At 33.2% G+C, this 19,686-nt stretch overlaps 2 protein-coding genes across 2 annotated transcripts in view; one reads left to right on the forward strand and one right to left on the reverse strand.

Annotated features, from left to right (window-relative positions):
* Positions 1–3,853: 3,853 nt before the first annotated feature.
* Positions 3,854–9,569, reverse strand: LOC133186492 (uncharacterized). Its single transcript, XM_061321730.1, has 10 exons — positions 9,515–9,569; positions 9,207–9,269; positions 8,145–8,312; positions 7,591–7,743; positions 7,397–7,498; positions 6,864–6,958; positions 5,977–6,171; positions 5,776–5,847; positions 5,222–5,321; positions 3,854–3,966 (listed from the first exon to the last, which is right to left on the reverse strand). The coding sequence occupies exons 1-10, from the start codon at positions 9,558–9,560 to the stop codon at positions 3,854–3,856; spliced, it is 1,107 nt and encodes a 368-aa protein (XP_061177714.1). The 5' UTR covers positions 9,561–9,569.
* Positions 9,570–9,962: 393 nt separating this feature from the next.
* The window catches only part of LOC133186493 (uncharacterized), a 36,644-nt gene continuing 26,920 nt past the window's right edge, over positions 9,963–19,686 (forward strand). Inside the window, exons 1-8 of the mRNA XM_061321731.1 lie at positions 9,963–10,003; positions 11,760–11,826; positions 11,953–12,038; positions 12,236–12,362; positions 12,653–12,814; positions 13,460–13,597; positions 13,674–13,784; positions 13,896–13,947. Coding sequence (XP_061177715.1) covers positions 9,963–10,003; positions 11,760–11,826; positions 11,953–12,038; positions 12,236–12,362; positions 12,653–12,814; positions 13,460–13,597; positions 13,674–13,784; positions 13,896–13,947 — 784 coding nt within the window. The remainder of the gene's footprint in view (positions 10,004–11,759; positions 11,827–11,952; positions 12,039–12,235; positions 12,363–12,652; positions 12,815–13,459; positions 13,598–13,673; positions 13,785–13,895; positions 13,948–19,686) is intronic.

Genomic DNA, 19,686 nt, shown 5'->3' on the forward strand with positions numbered 1-19,686 from the left:
AAAAATATTGAAGGAAAAACTTAAAAATTGATTTATGTGTAAGATGTATTTTCAGTGCAAAAAGGTCAAACTAAATGCTCTGTAGCGCCAAAAGAAGCGCATTGACCCCCATTTTTTTGTTTTGAATTTTAATAAAGCTATGTGTATAAATTCTAAAAATATACTTGATAAAAAATTCTCATTACTTTTGATGACAGGATCCAACCTCCTTAACGTCCCTCTCGAGAATTTTTCACTCATATGGAGAGGCCACCACTTGCCAGTGTAGGACTACAAATTGAGACCTATATTCGGCACTCAGGGCCATTGAACAGTGAAGGATCTTTTTCCTGCCAACATCTACTGCGACACGGGACCTCGATTTATACTGTTTCATCCGAAAGATCTCCAGGTCCCGAAGTGGGATTCGAACCCGCGACGTGAGGATCAACTCCTTACTCCGCGACTCTAGTGCAAATGCTCTAACCACTGGGCCACGCGGATGACGTCATTTTCGGTACAACTACTAAGTGAATTATTTGAAAGGTTTTTCATATGTAGTGCCGATCCAAAATTATGTCCAGACCATTGGACCGGAATGGGGCCATATAAAGGATTCTACAGTTTTACATTGAATTATATAGGAAAATGTCTTTTAAAGTCTTGTCAGGCTACAAATTGTGGAATGTGTCTGTGGGTATCTTCTCAGTAGCTTCATTTGTTCACTTCATGATACGGGACATATAACAAATCGGTACAAAAATTAACGCAGAACTTTTAGGCAAAAAAATTCCTTAAAATCTTTTTTCAGAACAAGACTTACATTTCAAATTTATGTGCAAGAATCCTCATGTAGTTGAAATCAATATTTGTTTAAATCGAGACCCATGAATATATGTTGTGAAATCTTTCGGATCCTTTCAAGAGCAACAAAGCTACAAATTGTCCAAAACTTGTATGCATTTATTCATAGATGAATCAAATTTGATGAAAGTGTTGCTTTGAGACAGGGATGGACCTGGGTCAAATGAAAAAGGTGATGATAATGAACAGTGAATACAACGAGGAATACAAACTTTTTCTTTGAAATAGATGCGGTAAATCATGAAAAACTTTTCTTTATAAGAACTACAGGGCAACATATTATCTAACTGATATCAAAGTATTTTCATGTCGTAAAATCAAATTTGTCTCACCTTTGAACTCCGGATAGTATTGAGACTTTAAAGGGATCTAGAATTTTACATTGAAATGTATGGAAGTCGTGCCTTAAACTTCTGTTCAGTTCATAGTAGGGATGGTGTAATAAGAAGGGTTCAAATCCAGAACATAGAAATTTATAGAACTCTTCTAGTTAAACACTATGAGACTTTACAAAAGTAGTCAAATGTTAATACAAGCATTCTCATTTAGGTATTGATTCAAGATTCTTAAAGAGTCTCAAATTTATATACATGTATACGAGAAAATTAATGTATGGTCCAAGTTTTTACAAAGAAATATGAAGAGAACATTTGAAAATATATATACACGTAAACTTCGGTATCTCGACATCGGATATGTCGACAACCTGGGATATGTCGACGTCCGTCCGCGGTCCCGGCAGTATTTACTATATAAATGATTTGCAAAAACTCTGATATGTCGACCTCGGTAATCTCGACAACCCTGGTTATATCGACGTATATTCACAGTCCCAAGAGCAAAATTTACCTGGTATATGTCGACATCGGCAATTTTCTGCTCCACTGAACCTAACTGTTTGTCAGATATGGTCGCTCGTCACGCACGGACGGCTCCGGGTATCTCGACGTCGTCAAAAATTCACACCTTTCACACCCATGTTTTGACTGCACGCTGCTTAATTAATTCTATAGACTGTGTTTGTAGGTGAATCCAAAGCCCCCTCGGCGTCTTTGAGACGTAAATTGCTTAATGTTCAGCTTGGGTAATATCACTGATAAATCTACACGATTCTGCTTAAATTTACAGGTGTTTATTTATGTCAAAACCTAATATAAATTTTGAAATTGAAAAAGATAGCTAAATTATTAAGAATAATAAACATATTGAATAAATTCAAACTAAAGAATTAAACGATGTTCTAATATTTTGTAGTTAAAATGCATTGAACAGGAAATAATCCGATTAACGACACGATTAACCGAATCATCCGTAATTCATGCATCTGCACGTTTTCAATTTCGATGATGTCCGTGACAAACTCTACTAACTAGACAGTGATTCCTTATAGTTGCATTTAATTGTGAAATAAAATTGAAAATTTAGATTTTAAAAATATAAACTAATAGATTTAAATTACACGAGGCCTTAAATGTCAATTTCAATAGTCCCCGCCCACTGACGTCAAACACAGACAGCCGCACGAGAATTACATGCTTATTAGGCCTCCTTAGCTCCTGACCTTTCGCTCGGTGAAATTTACATTCCGGTAGAATGATCAAGAAATCAACTCAACTAACTTTCAAAGAGTTATCAGAGAGAAAACAAATAGAAATGGAAATATACGATGATTAAAAACGATTATCTCAACAAGAATATTTTGATGTACAAAAATTTTTTTCTTTGTATTCATGAAACATGAAGATAAGGAAGATAAGAAATCAAGTTCAAAGTCCATTAAAATAATACAAATTTGGAGCAGAGCAAAAATGGACCTCTAAAATCATCAGAGGTGGGATCGGTACCACGGAGAAGTAAACATCCCTTGTCGAACGGTCACGCCAGCCGTGTGCTCCTTGACATGATCGAGCAAACGGAAAAATCCGTAGACAATTCGGTGTGAAATAAAATATGGAGATAACGAACAGCATTCAAGCTCAAAGTCCATTAAAACAATACAATTCGGGAGCAGAGCAAACAGAGACCTCCAAAAAATTCAGAGGTGGGATCAGGTGCCATGGAGGAGTGAGTATCCCCTGCCGACCGATCACACACGCCGTTTTCTCCTTGTCATGATCGGGAAAAACGGAAAATCCGTAGACAAGGCAGTGTGTTAATAATGGCTTAACGATTTGTATGAAAAACGTCAGTCAACATTCGACTTAGTGATATATTGTATTTGCTGATAATGTCATTGTATCGACAATAGAATTTGCGAAATGTTGACTTTAAACAAGACTGTTAATATTCTTGTTTCATCAATGCAACTTATTTGTCAAAAGCTTGTCTTGTTTAAGAAATTGTTCGAAGTTAGAGCATGCTCTTGCATATCATGTGTAGAAATCTTAATACTTATCGATGCCTCATTCATTCTATCCCTTGAAAAATTATTCTACCTAAAAATAATGAACATTTATTTTACTCCAAATACGAATATTTTGAAATCTTTAACTCATGTTTTTTTCTATATAAAAGTGGGATCCCCTGTTATACAATCAGAAATCTGCCTCTCATAGGGATAATTGTAAAATATTACAAGATGTAGCAGGTTTGGGAAATATCTCGAGCTTTTTTTCCTTAACATTCCTAAGAACTTTGGATACCATATTTGGTCTAATCCATGCTTCATGTGCCATGATTTAAGCCAGATGAAACATGTGAAATATCCACCAAATTAAGATGCTATTATTTTTTTTAATATATATCTTTGAAATTTTATACCCTTGTGTTTAATCGAAGAGTAAACTGTTAGTGCAATTTGTACTCTGTTTCATTTAGGGGTAAAACTTTCACAAAATGGACAAGAATTTTCGAGATAAGTTTGCTAAAATTAAAGCGTAAGCTCTGGAGTTGAAGTAAAAAAAAATCAAACTAGACACTTTTTTATCGACAAACACCAAACCTCAACTTCCTATGGTGAGCTATCAAGCTCAAGCAATTATTACTATAATAAAATAATCGCATTAGATAATTAAATAGTATTACCTTGTTTTTGCCCCTCTTGCTTTGGAAGCACGATGAAGGATTCATTCTCCAGAAAGCGTAGCTCTGCTTCTTGTAATGATACCTCACTGATGTTGACTACTGTGTAACAAAGAATAACTCCTCGCATTGAATACAGCAGTTCTCAACGAGTAACAATGAAAATAGATGAATTCTGTAACAAAATTTCTTGTTCGTTTTATACATTATTCATACAAAAACAAACCTAATATTAAATTCATTTAATTAAATGTACACAAAGGCTCCTTGTCAAGTCAAAGTTTACACGTTAAAGGTAAGAAGAATATTTCACGTGTGTAGTATAAATTCTCTTTATTTTCCATTGTTCTGTAGAGAACAAGAAACCAACGCATGCAGGAAAAAGAGTATAAAAACATATTTTTACATTTCCAACTGTTTTATCTGTGATATCTCATTGAAAGTTAGACGATGTGTTGATTTCTCGATATTTACAATTGAATGTAAATTTCGCTTATAAAAAAGGTAAAGAAAACAAAAAGTGATCGATCTCAAAAAAATCTATCAACAATACAAATCTGTGAACAGAGCATAAAGCAAAAATTCCAGAGGTGGGATCAGGTGCCTAGGAAGAGTAAGCATCCCCTGTTGACCGGTCAAACTCGCCGTGAGCCCTATGTATTGATCAGGTAGACGGAACACTCCGAAGTCAAATTTAATATAAAAACAAAGGCCTAACAATTGGTATGAACAAAGTAGCCAAAACACGACCCAATGATAAATTATTTTTGTTAACAAAGTCATTATAACAGTCTTAGAAATTATGAAATGCTGACTTGAAATGAGGTTATTGAAATCCCTGTAAGATCAACTCATCTGTCAGTAGCCTGTCTCGGTTTAAAAACTGATCGTACTCATGAGCATGCTCTTGAGTATCGAATAAGTTGGGAGACGTAAACACCATATGCTGCTGGTGATAGCGGAATATTACTACATAAATAAGGAAAAGCTGAAGTCATCTCGTTTGTCATACAATTTAGTTGTTAGTTGGCCAAGTGAGAGGTCAAGTGCCCAATATGCATATCAATCGCAGCTGTCTGTGTGTCTGTTATCAGTTTATTTTTATTTATATTACAATTCTGTTTCACATATAAATGTAAATATAATAAATCACTGTCTAGTTTGTTGGGTATACCAGGGATATCAACGTCAGTTGGAAACGTGGGATAATTTTTGCTCAACGGACGATGTGCTTCGCCTGTTATGCAAATTACACAACGTTTCAAAATATCTTTGATGCCCTGGCATAACACAGCAAACTAAACAGAGATTCCTTAAATATATCGCTTTATAGAGAAATCAGAAATGCCTCACACACCGACATTTTCTCCTCTAAATTCTTCTGATTTCAGCTCCTTCATCAGCAGAGAGTTGGTCCAATCCATTGTCTCCAAAACCGATTCCGGTCCACTGTGTGTCTTAAAAGTATGATGGGCAGTAAGACATTATCATTATAATCATACAATTTGAAATTCCTCACCAGCTAGGTATCGATATATAGAATATGAAATCTTTAAAATATTTATTTAGAATACTTTACAAAATTTAATCTGTAAACAGCAAAGATAAGGTATTTACTTGTCTAACACTTTTTCATATCTTTTTTCAATATTCTCTTGAAACTGAGATGTTGGGGTTGAAAAGCAAACTTATCTGGTAAGGCATAATAAAAACCACTTATAAGAATGATACAATATCTATCTACGGGCATAGAAAAAGAGTCAGTTTAACTCAGTTGAAAGAATGACTGACATAGTTAGAACGTCATGTCCATGTCATTTCCTTGGACTTTCAATATGAAAAGTAAGATTCAATAAAATGGGCAAAATAAGTTCCTATCATTTTGTAGGATTTGAAGAAGCTTAGACATACCTCCTCGTCAACAAGCTTCCAAGATTCTCTATTGTCTGCAGAAGCAACATGGTCCACAATACTGTACACATTCTGTTATTTCAGGAAAAAAGAAATGATTAATTGTGACCGTTCTAGCTCCATTGAATGTTGACATAACATACGTAATTAAATTTTTATTGTCCTGTAGTTTTACATTAGGATTAAAACATGTTTTCTTACTTTTTGAGGAACAGAAGCGTTGCTTTGTGTCGCTACTCTGAGAACTGTGTTTATGATATTAATGGAGGACAGTAGATTTGCTGAGGAGATTTCGGTCTTGGAGGCAGTAAGGTTTTCTGTTTTCTTGAGGGAACTTTCAAAAGTTTGTTCAATATACATTTTATCTAATACTCCGTCATCTTCTAGAACCTGGAGCTGAAAAAAAAGGAAAATGGCCCATTTTTTTTTTCAATTTTACTCCATTTCAACCCGAGACGACAGTGTCAAGTGGCTAATATTGGTGGAAAGTTTACATAGAATGATATTTGGAACATTTGTTTATTGCATACTGGTAATCAGATACACAGTAAAGATAGATTTAAGGAGGCTGGGGGGGTCAACAAATTAACCACCAGATTTAACTTAATTTTTTAGATATGATATCTTAAGCTGTCAACTATCATTTGGCAAAGAAAAATTTCAAAAATTTTAGTTTTAAAATTTGATCATTTTCTATATCTTCATAGGGAGCTCTTCTTCTAAAGGAGATCAATATAGTCTAAAAATGGCCACAACCCCCCAGCCTCTTTAAAAGAGGTTTTTTTTTTCTCTTAAGATCTTCAACATTGATAAATATATTGAAGATCAGTTAAAATTTCTAAAAGATTTAACAAATTCTTAAAATTGGGATAAATTCTATTTTTCAGATAGTAGTATAATGTCATTAAAATTCAAAAAGTTCAGGCAAGGGGCATAATAAAAATGGTAGATGGTGATAGTGATGACATATACGTAAATAAATTTATACCTCAATCTCCGGATCTGAGACAATTGTGTTAAGGTCTTTTTTTTCTTATGGTTTGCACTTTAAAAATTACTAATAATTAAGAGAGAAATAAAAATAAAACCTCATTCAAGGTATTGGAAAACTCTGCATCTACACAGTAAGACACGCTTGTCTTCTTCCAGTTTCCGTTATAATCACAAAATCTGCTGGCATTTCCTACAAAATAACATTATCCGGAAGAATAGACGTAACATCGACACAAATCTTTGAAAGAATATATCTAACATTGAAAGAACTAAAGGTCAATTTTGTATTGTCATGATTTGTTACATTGTTTTTGCATGTTTAATTCAGTGTTTAAAGAATTGGCTAAGTATATTGTAGGGTTTCGATCTCTGGTAGTGTTTATATTTTTTGTCGTGTGATTATGCAGTAAAATACTATTTCTAGATAAATTATATATTTTCAATTTCTAATACCAACATATTAATGAAATATCATATCTTTTTTTTTTTATACTTAACATCTATCATAGTTCTTCTTGATGTATATATCACCTTCTTAAAATAAAACATGAAATGAAATTTTCCTTGTTGTCTTTTTTTCATTGGCTCTCTGTATACATAGATACCATGCCAGTATTCCTACACGTACCTTGTTGTCCCTCAGGACAATCAGAATGAGTGAGGGATCCGGGAATTACTGTTGGCCATAAAATTCCATAAATATCTTTTGATGAGGGACACACGGTTGCACCTGGAAGTAAATACAATTAAATTAACCAGCACCCAGTCCTTTAATGAGTGACTAAAGATTTTTTTTAATTCGTTTACAAATATCCTCTTTACCTTTGTTATAAATGTCCACTGTTGTGTTTATTACCCTCGATACCCGATATATTTCATGGTTACAGGAATAGGTGCCCTGGTCGTTGGGATCCACGGACAGAATCCGAAGGAGACTGGAGGACCGGCTCGTCGTCATGGTAAGTTTTGCTATTTCTATTTAAAAATTCGTAAAATTGAATGCGTAATGGAAGTGATTAACGAAAGGCTTACAAATAGTCAAATTCTACTAAATTTTCTCTAAAGAAATTGTAATTACACATAGAAACGTTGTTTGAAAGTACATTTGTTTTCCAGACTCATTTTTTAATAAACAAGATTGTTAAAAACAGCATTTGATTTATGGCCATGGAGTAGATAAATGTGATCAATAAATAATATAGATAAGTGCTGAGTGGGGGACTGGGGGGGGGGGGGAGGAGAGAGTGCAGCAAATCTTTTCATGGGGCACTAAATATTTATCCAATTTATTATGGAATATGCAAAGTTTATAATATACAAAGTGAGTTAATTATAAAATTTTACAATTACAAATTAACCAGTGCCCCGAGTTTTACCTTGTATTAATCTAACGCCGTTCTTGTACCAGGTCAATAGAGAAATGTCTATCGGCAGTCCCTCTAGATCTTGTAAATTTGTTATGTTACAAACTAGTTCCAGTGTACTTCCTCTTTGAACAGCCATTCTGTAATGTGGAGAGATTTCTAGATTTATTCCTGGTTTGACTGTAAAGAAAAAAAGGGTTATTATGGATCACTAAAAAAAAATGTTCAATCTGTTAAAGGTGCTTGGACACAGATTTGAAGTTAATATTTTCTCAAATTTTCTGTATAATTTCATGACTTATATGTTGCTATAGCATTTCATGCTAAAATATAATAAAAATCTTATTTCATCTCGAAGTTATTAAAACTTCGAATTTCTGGACGCGTTGGATTGACACATCCTTGCGCTATCACATATTTTAATTTTATTCTTAATACTTAAGAAAAGTGGCAATTTTGTTGTGTATTAATGAAAAATATTAAAACTATGACCCAGAAAATTCAGAGTAGAAATGTTCGAAAGCAAAATCACTTACTGTATTGTAAGTCCTTGCTCAGTGGTGTGTGCAGAGTTTAACAATTGAACACACCCGGTGAATCATAAACATTAACAAAAACAGAGCTCGTGCCCTGTTTACAAAAACAGTTTACGTTTCATGGGTGTGTTCAATTTGTTAAACTCTGCACACATCACTGAGCACGGACTGACAATACTGGTGAGTTGGTTTTTGCTTTCGAACATTTCTACTCTGAATTTTCTGGATTATAGATGTAATATTTTTCATTAATACATAACAAAATCGCTTATTTTCTTAAATATTAAGGATAAAGTTAACAATTGTGTAAGTGCAAAGATGTGTTAATCAAACGCTTCCCGGAATTCGTAGTTCTAATAATTTCCAGATAAAATAAGTTTTTATTTATATTTTCGTGTGAAATTCTATTGCAATATATAAGCCATGATGTTATACAGAAAATTTGAGAAAATATTAAGTTCAAATCTGTGTCTAAGCACCTTTAATGCTTCTTTGAAAAGGTAAGACACAAATGTTTTCTATAGCAGCTCATGCCTACCCTTTATATCAAAACTCGCCGTGGCTTCTGAATGTTGATTTGAGACTATCACGGTCCAATTTGCTGGAAAACAATAAAACGTCAAAAACATTTTTCCTAGCATGTATCACATTGAACAGTCTTTGTGGCCATTTTTTGAGAAATTCTTAAATCATAAAACAATTTTAGCTTATAGTATGTGTTCATTTTACAAAGCATAGATTTGCCTAAATCTATTATGTGTTTAAGATATATTTTTTTTATTCAGCAGAAAAAGATGTCAATAAAACATCTAGACATTTTATGACAATGAATAATTCAATTACTACCTTCATCCCGAAGTTTAAGTTCGACGATTGTGAGTGAACATTTCATCACTTCTAAAAGCGTTTGGCGGATTGACAAAGAAATGTGCAATATAGGGTTATGCAATAACTCTATTGAAGACAAGTACATTTTTGATTATTCTGTAGATAATTTAATTACGTGTAATTGATGGAAAGTCGTATTCACGAAATATTTGTTAAATTGAATATCATTTTAAATTTACTTACTAGGAAATAGGAACTTTATACTGTGTAAGAATTTTCATTGTTGTAGGTGAGAGTATTGGAAGGAGAAGCCGATTGTGTATACTGGGATTACACATTATTGTACGTCAGTATAACCTCTTCTATACGTCTATGATTTCTTAGACTGACACAGAGAGCACTTGTCAAACGTTAAATACTTTGTTGTCTTGATAATAAGTATTATTTATAGTAACAATGCCGGAGGATGGTCAACAGAAGGGTGTTCTATGAATTCCACAGAGAATGGTGTGACGGTCTGTCTGTGTAACCACACTACAAACTTCGCTGTTCTAATGAGACCTTATACACCGGTAAATGCATTCATCTTATTATTTTTTGTATTTGTTCCAATATTTATGAACAATAGCTATGCAAATGAGTGGTAAGATAGTGTAGTTATAACACCTCATAACACGAATAAATCTTCTCACTTAGGAACCGTCCTAGAAGCTCAAATTAACATATAACTCCGACATATATGTATTTCTTTTTTTCCCCTTAAATTGCCAACTTGTACAAAATATTCTTACATAATTTCAGGAAAAAGAAGATTCTGTCCTTGTCATAATATCCATTGTTGGTTGTGTTATATCCATGTTGTTTGGTGTACTGACGATAACTGTATACGCTATTCTCTGGAAGTAAGATAGCATATAAACTACATTTAATTAAGTCAGAAAATGAAAATAAACTTAATTCAAAGAATTAATCTTTAATGTTGTGTGTTTAAGGTCTTACCTGTCATACAGTTAATCTTTTTTTTTTGAAAGGTTAAAATAATAATTGAGTTATAAATGTAGACGTTTAATTTTTGCTTATTATATATGAGGGAGTTTGAAATTCAGTAATGCCAGCAGGAGGGAAAAGCTCTTTGAAAATTCAAGTTCGTTAAAGATTTCAAAGAGCACATTAATAACTTCAAATGTGAGTGTCAAACTTCCTGGAAATCTATGAATCGTTTTTCAAATGTATGATTATCGAACATTTACAGCAGAATAGTGTTTATTTTGTAAGCATGTATGTGAGTAAGGGTCTCAGGGGTGCCGCAGGTTAAAAAAAATATCGTTTTTTTTCAGGCAAATAAAAAGTGACCAGAATGTTCTTATAATATGTTTGTGTGTCTCTCTCTTCCTTGCATACCTGATACTGCTTGCAGGAGTTGATAATGCTCAAAATGAGGTACTTCCATTTATGGAATCATGAGAGATAAAAAACATGTTTATAATAATGTAGAAATAGATTTAGCGAAATGTTTGATTATAAGGATTTAACATTGAACCATCTAATAACCCAATATGCATGCTATTCCTATTAAACCAAACCGAAACCATATAATGGATATTGCACCCAAATTCTGTTTTTTCCGATATTACAATTTACACCCTTGTGTCCTTTTCCAGTTGGGGAATGCTTTGTTTTATTATTTTGTAGGCAGCATGTGTGGTAGTTACGCTTTTCCTACACTTTTTCCTTCTACTAACCTTCTTTTTGATGTTCGGAGTCGGAATGTTCTTTTTCATGAACGTCACTGTGTTATTTTATGCAATGGGCATCGCCAACAAATTTAACTCAAGATCTAGGCTAAAGTGGATTCTTGGTCTAGCCACGTGTAAGAAATAATTAGTTTTGTGATTTTCAACCATCTTTGACCAGCAGTTATGTTTTCACTTTTCTTATAAATATTCCAGGTATTCCATTGGTTATCGTTCTTATCACACTTGGAAGCTGTTGGGACACACAGTACCACGCAGAAGCATTGTAAATATTTTCTCACAAAATTGAAGCCAATGCATTTTCCCTGAATTTTCACAAAGATCTAACGTTAGACAAAACAACCCTCTACAATATTGTTATGTTACAACTTGAGATATTGAGATATGTCTTTTCTTAGTTATATACAACCTAAGCAAATTAAGATGTTCAGAAATTTAAACATGAAGACTAAATCTCTTACTTGAATTCTTTTGGAGAAGATCACATGCCATCTTTTTGATATTTACAGCTGTTGGTTGTCTGTGTCCTCGGGAGCTATCTATGCCTTCATTGTCCCTGTTATTCTTATATTCTTGGTATGTTTAAACGATCTATATTCCGTATTAATTTTATTTCTAAGTCTATTATGCACAAGTGATTTTGTAAAGAAGGACGTGCCTTATTTTCTGTACTGATTAGATATCTTTTCAACTCTATTCCAGCTAAATGTTTGTATAATTGTGTCATTGTTACGGGTTATGTTTTTGACAACAAAAATGAAGAAAGCTGAGATTAAGGAAAAGGCCAGGTACTTCATTATACCGGTAGTCATAATAATTTTCGGCGAGCTCATTAGCACTATAACATTTGAATTCCTGATTTTTTTTTATTCAAAGTTTCTGTAAGGTCAAATTTAATAAATCTCGTGAATTTCTTGGAAGAAACTGTCCCATCTGTATGAAAACAGAAACGGTTTTAAATGAGTCTCATTCTTTTATTTCAAAGAAAGGCCCTAAGGAGTGTATGTACTCTTGTTCCTGTTCTCGGAATCACGTGGATTTTTGGAATCTTTGCCATTAATGAGGATCTTGTAGCATTTCAGTATATATTTACCATTGCAAACTCAATACAGGTAACTATTACCGAATAAAGTAGGACTTAAAATAAGTCACACGTTCAACGTTTGTACATCAAATCCAGCTCATTCTTTGCCTTTTTCCATCATTACTGTTGAAACTTTTGCAGATATTACAATTTTAAAGCATGTTAAATACCAAGTAGCATATTTAATCATGACTACATTCTTGTCTTTTAAGGGTCTGTTAATATTCATATATAAATTGTAGCATGATCGACTGTTAAGAGAATCTGTGTACAATTTTTTGTTCAGTATTAAATATGGAGTAAAAAATGTTTTCGTAGATTAGAAAAGCGTTACAGGCAAAGTATCCATTCTTGAAACGAAAACGAGACAAGTCAGCTTACAAAGAGAAAGATCACAGAGTGGTATCCTCCACAGCCTCTGAGAATTCCACTTCAAACACACAGACAATGGCATTGGTTCCTGCTGGTTATACGGAATGTGTAAGTTATCACACTATACACAAAGAAAAAAAAAGATTTTAGAGGAGTTCCCTCAATTTTAGTGCAATATACCTGGAATTAAATTAAACCTTTAAATAAAATATTTTCCATTTTTTTAATGAATGAATTTGTTTGCTAAGTTTTACAGAATGCTTAGAAGATTTAAGATTTAACTTTGTAACCATTTTTAAAAATACACAGCCAAAAACAAAATAATTTAGATAACTTTTATATGACAAAGGTAAGTTTTAAATTTTGAAAAATTCATTAAAGTATTATATTATTTAAAAAAATATTATCATTAACTTACATTTTTTGCAAGCTTGTATCTGTGAATTATGATTGTGATCATGGGTTTCCTTAAAAGCTTTTATATTTGATAACTCCCTTAATATAGAAAAATCCTGACATAGTTGCGGAAAATGACATACAAATCGAAACAAAGGAAACGCATTCAAAGACATTCAATGAAAATAAAGTCTTCGAAAATCATTTCTACGTCAGCTCACTGGAAACAAGGGTAATGCAAAGTGAATTGTAGAGAGTATTCATGTACTTCAAACAGTGATATATATAACAAAGTGGATTGTAGAGAGTGCTCGTGTACTTCAAACAGTGATATGACTATATTGTTTTTTCATGCAGATTGAAGGAGGTAAAATTCTCACTCAGACAGAGACCAAAAAACACTCTCAAACTGAACAAAAAGTCAAAATGTTTGAATCGAAGTTCTCGTCGAGTAATGGTTTAACTGAAAAGAGCAGACAAGAGGAAATTAAATGGGTAAGAAACTTGCATAACAACCATGTAAATTTATCAGAACATGAAAGAATATGTTTAATGACTTGCTTTATTGTAGGGCGGTGGAGCAGTTTCTATACAATCTCAGGCCCACTCCGAGGGATACGAGGAAGTAAGACTTAGCAGGGAGGTTAGGGTGAGGCAGACTAAGATGACTCAGTTGACGGTAGTAAGTAACTGTGGTGTTTCTAAGGAGAAAAAAATAATCGTTAATAATGATCTTTCTTTATGTTGCACACATTTCAACATCAATATGTGTTTTATTTTTAATATATTACAGGGAAACAGCACGCTGCAGAATAAAATTCATTTTATAAAAAAGGATGACGGAGGTAGGAAACTGTTGACTTTATCTGTATAGTCTAGAATAATCAAGTTTTATTTAAAACAGAGCGACTTACTCCACAGAAATATTATTAATATTAAAAATAATAAAACCCTCTTAAAATATTTACAAAAAAATATAAGACAGGAAAAAGAAAAAAAAATTGTGGACAGCATTCTTTCCTTCCAAAGTCTGTGGCTAGTTTGTTTTTGATTTAATTAATATAGATTCTACAATTTTAGAAAAATATTTCATTTCAGAATATGATGCTTAGCAAGACAGTTGGTCTGGACCCTTAAGGAAAATTCAGAGTGATTTTTACGGTGCCAATAAATGGCGTGTTCTACTAAAACAGAACAACCGATTAAAAAGAAGAACCGGAGAAAGTTAACAACGTTCTATATGATTTTGAATAATACTCGTCACTACACAAATAAAATGTGCCTGAAGGTGTTTTCACTTCCTTTTAGCCTAAGAATGTATATTTAAGATGAGTAAGACCAGACTCCGATCACCTTAACAATGCTTATATACAAATATTGTACTTGTTTGTATCTCTGAAAAGGATTCTGGTCCTTACTAAAGTTTAACCATTTCTTTTTTGAATAAGCATTTTTATGATGTTTATTATGATGAAGTTGTAAGGATTGTATTGTAACTAAATATGTATAAATATATTTATAGAGTTGCTGGCAACAATAAAAACTGTTTCATTTTTTCAGAAAATTTTATTTGACACTATATAAAGTAAACCCTATTGAGGGATGGTAACTTTTGTTCATTGTTTTGATACTTATCCATTCCTTTCATACTTAAGTTTACACTGCATAGGATGTTTGTGTGCCATTTCAATGTTTTAAATAGGTATAGATAATTTGCATTCATCTAAAATGTCTTGGCTTTTACCTAGATAAGGAGGGTTCTGTCATATTGGAATCAAGTTTCCGAATCTATCTGGAAAAGGTGAAGATAAATAACAGTGATGGATTATAAAAATAAATCCACAACCAGTACAAATCTGTGAACAAGACAAAACACAGATCCCCGGAAATTCTAGAGGTGGCGTCAGGTGCCTAGAAGGAGTAAGCATCCCTATTCAATCACAACCGCCGTGAGCACAATGTATTGATCAGGTAGACGAAATATTCCGTAGTGAAATTAAGTTAAAAACAAAGCCCTAGAACAATTGCTACGAAATATGTCAGTCAAAGTACGACCCAAAGATAGGTCGACAGGGAATGCTTACTCCACGTAGACACCCGATTCCACCTCTGAAATATTCGGGAGTCCGGGTTTTATGCCCTGTTCACAGATTTGTATTGTGAGTAGATTTTTTATGAGATCGATCACTGTTAGTTATCTTCACCTTTTTCATTATATTTGCTAATAAGGTCAAGTCGCCGCGTAGTGCAGTGGTTAGAGCGTTTGTTCTAGAGTAGCGGGTTCAAACCCACTGCGCGACGTGGAAACTGGTCCTTTGGATAAGACCTATTAACCGAGGTCCGGTGTCGCAGTAGGTTCTGGCACGAAAAAGATGGCCCTGAGTGCCGAGTACAGGTCTAAATTTTCAGCCCCTCCACCAAGCAGGTGGTGGCATCTCCATATGAGTGAAATATTTTTGAGGGGGCGTTAAACAACAAACAAACTAACTAATAAGGTCATTTTAACGACCATAGAATTGCGAAATGCTGATTTTAAACGAGATTGTTGAAATCCCTATAACATCAACTCATCTGTCAGTAGCATGCTTCGGTTTGAAAATCGATCGTACTTAAAACCTGCTCTTGTATATATGCAATGAATGTTACATTAACCAGTAGTATTTTATTATATTATTTTTTTAATGTGTGTTGTTATTAAAAATAATTATTTTCTCTGTGTTCCATTTACTGCGTTCAGTTTATTTTTTGTACTATTTTACAAGTGTTAAGTTGATTTCTTTCTGAATGAGTATTTTTTACAATTAAGCAAAAACAAAGAAAACTGCATTATGATTAGAAAAGCACTAAATAAATATATTTATTCCTACATAAGAATTCAAGTTAAATTTAAATGATAAAAAATATTGTGTTGTAAGTTTTAAGTCACAAATAAGAATGCATTTAAAATTTTTCGTTAAGTTATGGTGAGTTATCAATGATTCCACTGTATGCTATATAACTCTGAAAGGCGTATATGTAGAAAGTCATCCATATGTATTACTAGTAGTTACCTCGTCAAGCTGATAAAATCAGAACAAAGTGTCTGCAAGATCTAACGCACTGTATAACACACAGTGTTGTAGCTTATGTTCGTCCAATTTGGTTTTGAAAATAAATTCCTCCAATTCGCAATAATGCTGTGAAATAAAGAAACTACATGTTTAGTATAAAAGAAGTTAACTGTGTAACTTTGTTTTACAGAACCAGCGCTGAGAATTGTAAGAAAACGATCTATGAATAATTCTAATTTCGGTTTTATTATTACTTACTTTTTTTAAATAAAGTTTAAAGGCGCCGGTTCAGACGTTTTCTTGGTAAGTCAAATATCAAAAATCGTGAAAAAGGCTTGGTATATACATTTATTATATACCCAACTGTTTGTCACTCAGTTTTACTGTTGAATTTACGCAGTCACGAGACGATGTGATCCGACGTTCCGGATCACCACACTGTGGTTTTCTGAATCCATATCACCCCTCTCTGAAACTGATGACGTAGTACACAGATTAATGACGTTTTTAATCTCGCGCATCAAAAAATTCCTTGACAAAATGGTTTGTTTAATGGATAAAAGTTATGAAATTGATCCAAGAAGTTTTTTTTTAATCATATTTTGTTAGTTGTTAAGGGGTATATAATAAATTTATCATTATAACAGTAACTTGATCCGAAGAGCCGTATCACGTCTCGTTGACAGGCGCGGATCATCAGATCAAACTCGACGCTTCGCGTCTCGTTTGATCTGATGATCCGCGCCTGTCAACTTGACGTGATACGGCTCTTCGGATCAAGTTACTGTTATAATAATATATATATATCATTATCGGTTTCTGAGGTTGAATGTCTCTTATGACGTCAAGAGGGGAAGTAACTCTATCAATGAACGTTAATTTTAGCGATTTTTAAAGAGGTAAGCAAAAAACAAAACAAAACACAAAGGTTTAAAATTTTACGAATTTTGTGGTTCCCTCTTTTTAACTATTATTTACAACATACAACATTAAGAAGTGTATCTATTTCCTTTGGGTTTGACTTAAGGAAATTGACCTTTTCAGTTTACAGAATGATTAACATAATACTCATGTAAATGGTATTTGTATGTCATCGGAGCGCAGATACCAAGATGTTGTATCTTTTGGGATTTAATACATTTTAAATATGTTGTGGTCGACATTATTTAATTGTATAAAGAAACTTTATACCGAGAAGTCGGTTTGAAGGTTTGAGTTTCTTCTTATTTAGCATAAGCATCCTCTATTATGAAATATGAGTCGCATTAGAGCTTCGACATTGTTGAAATTCTAGGGTATTATATATCTTAGATGCATTTATTTAGATACAAGAAGTGTTTCAAGTTAAATGCTTTCTGACACAGTTCATAATGTATTTCTTAGAGACACAAAATCAACACAGATGAAATAAACGTTGATATTTAAGCTATTCTGTCCATTCTTACTTGGATGAACTCAAATGATGGATCTTTTTGTAGCATTAGGTTTCGTTCTTGTTGTTCAAGGTAAGCACATTATGTTACCTAGATTTAATTAGTTGTGTACTTAAATGATCAAAAATGAATTTGTTTTGATTGATTAATTGCATGTTCTCGTTCGAGAATTTTTCACTCATATAGAGACGTCACGGTATGCCGGTGAAGGGCTTCAAATTTAGACCTATACTGGGCACTGCGGGCCATTGAGCAGTGAGGGTTCTATATCGTGCCAACGCCTACCGAGACACGGGACCTCGGTTTTTAAGGTCTCACCCGAAAGATCCGTGACATGCACATCTAATGCCGGGTGCTTGGCGAAGGAACAGTCACCACCTATGTTTACATCTTAATTTGACGCGGCGGCGAACGAGAATCGAACATGAGCCTCTCGATCCGTAATGAGTATGAAAGAATCGTTAGAAAGTTAACTTTTTCCATCCTAAAAAAAAACTGAGAAAGATGGAAAAATTCTTGTAAATAGTTAACTGGAAACATTCGAATGTTTTTGAATTTTTTGAACTACTATTTCTCAGCATCATTTTTTTACCATATATACAGAAAATTAGTCTCCCATTAGGAATATTTTTAGGCATACAATATTAATTTTTCACTGATGCATAAAATAAATGAATAAATGTTTCAAGAATTGCCATGTTGTTCCTTCATTAAAATAAATAAGAGCCTGTTCTGCGTATGATCAAATTGTTAAACCGAGACAGGCTGCTGACAAATAAATTGAACTTACAGGAATTTCAAAAGTCTTATTTCGCAAATTCTGTGGTCGTCATAATGACCTTGTTTGCAAATACAACCTATCTCTGGGCCGATGTTTCAGAACAATTTCACTGCCATTACTTTAAAACTAATTTTGATTAGGCATTACTCCACTTACCTGATCAATACAGAGGACTTATGGCTGGTGTGACCGGTCGACATGGGTACATTTTGTACTTATAGGCACCAGATCCCATCTCTTGTGTTCCAAATGGTCTGTGTATTTGTCCTGACCTCTATTTGTATTGTTTGTAAGATTTATGAGATTGATCTTTGTTTTTTTCTCATTTTTAACATTTTAGCTCATGGGCGATTACAATGCAAAATTGACTTTGTTATTCATTTATAATTTTTGGATATTTTTGAAATCATTATTAAGGGAAATATAGTTTTTAAAAAATGAACCTTCATGACTATCAAATAAATTAATTCAAGCATGAAAATACTAGAATCCGGACAAACTAATTAATTGAGGCATACATCAGAGAAAATGCCATCAAAAGTTTGCAAAAATTTTCAAACAATTTTACATTATAAGAGCTATTCTGTGTAACCATTTAAACTTTTTTGGCATGCATTCTCACCAAATTTGACGAAACTCTTTTTACAAATTGACACCAGAAACATTTATCAACAAACTTTGGTTGCTATGAGTCTTGGTTGCCATGGTAACAGGTGGGAAAATTTGAAAAATTGAGATTTTCAGCTACTTCCAAACTTTTTTAAGCCTCATTAAAGACTAAGAAAACCAAATATACCACTCTTACAAAAACTTTAACCTTATTGCCAATGATGAAATATATCTCTAAGAAAGAGGTAACCTTTAGAATACATTTTAAATGCTGAAAATTAATGCTGAAAAATGCTCAATATTCACTCTTGATAAGTTTACATGATGAAACTCAATCACCAAAACCAGACAAACAACAAAAATAGTTGACCTTACGTAATAAGGTAATGGCAATATTATTCTAAAAATAACTTTCATGGTTGCCATGGTAACACAGTGTAGCCACACTAAATTTGTTACTAAGTTTTGATTAATGTTGCTATCTTTAAAAAAATTAAGGCTTCCGAATATACATTGTTCGGACCTTAAAACAGCATAAGGAGACAAAGGTGTTTAGGAGGAGTAAGCATCCTCTGTTGACTCCCCTGGTCACACCCGCCGTGAACCTTTTGTATTGATCAGGTATAAGGAGTACTCCGTAGTACGATTTAGTATAAAAGCAATGACCTAACTATATCAAAAGGAATGAATCAAATTATTACTTTTCAATAC

Source organism: Saccostrea echinata, unplaced genomic scaffold, assembly GCF_033153115.1.
Source record: "Saccostrea echinata isolate AGI-Se365-2 ecotype Australia unplaced genomic scaffold, CSIRO_AGI_Sech_v1 ptg000014l, whole genome shotgun sequence".
Classification (NCBI taxonomy): domain Eukaryota; kingdom Metazoa; phylum Mollusca; class Bivalvia; order Ostreida; family Ostreidae; genus Saccostrea; species Saccostrea echinata.